At 37.4% G+C, this 3,896-nt stretch overlaps 1 protein-coding gene across 1 annotated transcript; it reads right to left on the reverse strand.

The window, feature by feature from the left end:
- Positions 1 to 283: 283 nt before the first annotated feature.
- LOC103521377 (voltage-dependent T-type calcium channel subunit alpha-1G-like) lies at positions 284 to 3,678 on the reverse strand (the record flags this gene model as incomplete). The annotated part of the gene is made up of 3 exons (XM_008486489.1): positions 284 to 376; positions 2,628 to 2,800; positions 3,569 to 3,678. Coding segments are annotated over 3 exons (376 nt in total), but the record flags the coding sequence as incomplete, so codon positions are not given.
- Between the last annotated feature and the right edge of the window lie 218 nt (positions 3,679 to 3,896).

The raw sequence follows: 3,896 nt of genomic DNA on the forward strand, positions 1-3,896 counted from the left end.
GAGATGAAGGGTGAGATTGAGGAGGTGGAAAATTAGGAAGAGGTTGGTTAATGGGCTATTTCTTTACGAAGAGAAATTTCAGGCTGGCATCATCCCCGTGTATAGTTTCCCAGTCCGACTTACCGGGAGTAGGTTTACCTACTCCCTGATCACCCTGATGTTTGAAGTCCCCGAGCCTGACTAAAACAATGACCCTACCTAAGTGTAAAAAAAAAAAAAATCATAATTATGTGTGAAAAAATTCATGTATCCCAGGTAACTATTTTTTTTTTTTTTTACTTACCACAATGAGCAGTACAAAGTAGATCCAATCCCAGAAGGAATGTGCATCTTGGACGTAGTACATGATGTCCACCCAACCTTCCAAACTGATGACCTGTAACACAAGCAAATAGGGCTAGTAAAGTGATACTTTCAAAGAGATCTCAAATTTACCCCATTCTGAGTGTCAATTTAAAATCCAGCAAGTGAAGTCTACATTACTTAACAGCCTAACACACATTAAATTTGATTTTTACTAGACTATTTTTTAGACTATTTTTATTTAGGACTGAGCTATTCTTCTACCAAACTCAGAATTTTGGGTAGGAGTTTTGTTTTTTGGATCCTTTGGGCCACTAGAATATATTCAGAGTAGATTTCTGCATTCAAAAGCCAAAAAATTTGAAGAATCAAATGGAAAGAATTGTCGTTGGCCATGTGGCAACTGAAAATTTTCAGCCCGTCCTTCCTTTATTATTACGATAGTATTAAAAAAGTAAAAAAGGTACGGGCTATTGTATTCGCTTCAGTGTCGTCTCTCTGTGTGTCTGTCTGTTGGTCTGTCCCCATAGAAGGACTTATCCAAACCTGGTTGACCTATATAACAAATTAAAGGTCTTTTTAAGTGGTGGTACAAATTTTATCCAGAAAACCATAAAGCCAAAAAATCAAAAAAACTGGTTTTTGGGGGATTTTTTTTTTTTTCACATTTTCTCACCCAAATGAGCTCTGATCTCGAAATTTGTCACGACGACCTATAAACTCAAAGCGAGAAAGTTTAAGATAACACTTCAGTCGATATTTTAAGACTGGTTTTACGTCACCTGTGTTAAGCTACGCCGAGCAAGGCCAATAAATGGATGGGTGACTTAAACATTATATTGGGAATAAAGGGAGAACGGGCTCTAGTCTTGATTTTAAATCATTACATGAAAGTAAAATCAAAAAATCAAATCAAGAATAATAATAAACTGAATATTAAACAAATTAGGTAGGTACATAGGTACTGATTTTCTCTAATCACGATCGAATAAACTACGGGCTAAAAAATTCCCGGAGGGACGGACCCAGCTTGTTAATTATTTTATTATTTGAATGAAAATGTCTAGAAGTCTTAAAAGACAAAACACCAGAAAACGAACTAGTAACACTTCTACATACGTTTCTGTTACATAGTTCAAATACATTGTTTCGTTTCTATGATGCATTTTCTTAATCTCTGATTTTCTTTATCATCAAGGTTTTGTGAAGCTTCATGCATTGGTTTTATAGAGCTTTATTCTGTCCCAGACTTTGTCCTTCCGTGTTTGTGCGAACTGCTTTCCTTCTGTAGATAGCACACTACACTATACACAATACGTTGTGGAGCTATGTACAAACTTATTACTATTGGAATTCCTAACTTAGCACAAACTTGGAATGTGACCAAAATTTTCCTATCCAAAGAAAATGTAACGTTTTCAATTTAATGTCAGGATGATAATACAAAAAACTCTTGTTCCTTTCGGTTTGTTCATTTCAGTCTGATAGTGATAGGCTGTCTGCAATTTGATCATATTTTCTTCCACTCTGCTCATTGAGAATACCTCTTTTAATTCCACTTAGCAAGATGAATTTTCATGAATTGTCAACATTATATAAGAGTATAAGAAAGGACACTATTTAATGGCGGGATTTAATAATATTCTCTCTCTCCCCCTTCTCTTACCTCTCTCTCTCTCCCCCTTCTCTTACCTCTCTCTCTCTCCCCCTTCTCTTACCTCTCTCTCTCTCCCCCTTCTCTTACCTCTCTCTCTCTCCCCCTTCTCTTACCTCTCTCTCTCTCCCCCTTCTCTTACCTCTCTCTCTCTCCCCCTTCTCTTACCTCTCTCTCTCTCCCCCTTCTCTTACCTCTCTCTCTCTCCCCCCCTTCTCTCTCTCTCTCTCCCCCCTTCTCTTACCTGCTCTACACAAATTTTATTTGGATATAGGTAACATGAGTAGGAATGATTATTTTTTTAACTTGTCTTAGTTTTCGAATTCTATATTGGTTGCAGTTCAGTCAAAGAAGCTACAACTCAATTGTCCTCACGAGGCTGAGTACGCTTCACAACATTCGAAACACAGATACCTATAACGAAAAAGAAGTGGGGGGGGAACTGTTTTGTCGGAAATCGACGACCTAAGGTGTGGAATACTAATGTGCAGAGACCGGCAAATGCCATATTGCCATGGCGCCATACTATTTTGGCATAATTATTTTAGCAAAATTTGGGAAAATGCCATGAAAAGGCTCAGTTTGCCATACACTTTGGCTTATTGGGCATTATTTTAAGAATTTTTAGGGAAAATGAAAACAATAACAAAGAAAGTAAAAAACCACTTACCACAAAGATGGCCACCCAAGCCAGTCCAATATTATCAAACGAGATCGTCCCCTGGAAGGGGTTCTGCCCTTGACTTTTACACTCTGTGTAATATTGGTTCCAATTGACACACCCCTTGGTGGAGGGGATATTGTTGCTCCATTGTAGGGCTGTATCGTTACACACTTGATCACCTGGGAGGGAGAGAAGAGGGGATTTAGGGAATTATTTTTTGTACATGAGTGTAGGAATTATTATTTAATTTTTAACCTGGATTCCCTTTATGAAAGAGCTAGTTTTTCTAAGACCCAGCCTTATCTGTGAATTTGGGATAAAGTTCGGGCGGCATCGGCAATCGTCTGTGTTAGTCTTTTAGAACTAACAGTGAAGTGGGCATTTCCACTAGTCTCCATTAATAAATTATGTATTGCACATTGCATAATTGAAACTATTATACGGCATTAATACAAAATTTATAAAAAAATGTTTTTTGTTAATTGATAAATGACCCGTGGTGCTTGCTTAACAGTGATAGATAAGCTGTAGGTACCTAGTACACTTACCTAGTATTGTAAGAGATCTTACCTAGTTTATAGGGGGGTAAATTGGAACAGTATTGTAAGAGATCTTACCTAGTTTATAGGGGGGTAAATTGGAACAGTATTGTAAGAGATCTTACCTAGTTTATAGGGGGGTAAATTGGAACAGTATTGTAAGAGGTCTTACCTAGTTTATAGGGGGGTAAATTGGAACATTATTGTAAGAGGTCTTACCTAGTTTATAGGGGGGTAAATTGGAACAGTATTGTAAGAGATCTTACCTAGTTTATAGGGGGGTAAATTGAAACAGTATTGTAAGAGGTCTTACCTAGTTTATAGGGGGGTAAATTGGAACAGTATTGTAAGAGGTCTTACCTACTTTATAGGGGGGTAAATTGGAACAGAATTGTAAGGAGGTCTTACCTAGTTTATAGGGGGGTAAATTGGAACAGTAGTGCATGCCATTGTCATCCGGTCTAGAACAGATGTAGTCCTTCTCCTGATCCTTGTACTGGAAATAGGTAGGGAGGTTCCTGGAACAAAACAGAACATGGACAACACAAAATTAGTCAAGTCAAGGTATGTAAGTCACATAATAAAAGTATGTGAACAGTGGCGTAGCGTGGTCTAAATTCAAGTGTAAGGCGTGTAGGGTACTAATTTCCATCATCCATGCTCTTCATGGATTGGCATATCTAAAAAAAGAGGAAAAATCTGTTTTTACTTTTTTTATGTTTAACATTAATCAACA

The sequence above is a fragment of the Diaphorina citri genome, unplaced genomic scaffold (assembly GCF_000475195.1).
Source record: "Diaphorina citri unplaced genomic scaffold, Diaci psyllid genome assembly version 1.1 scaffold5103, whole genome shotgun sequence".
NCBI classification, from domain to species: Eukaryota; Metazoa; Arthropoda; class Insecta; order Hemiptera; family Psyllidae; genus Diaphorina; species Diaphorina citri.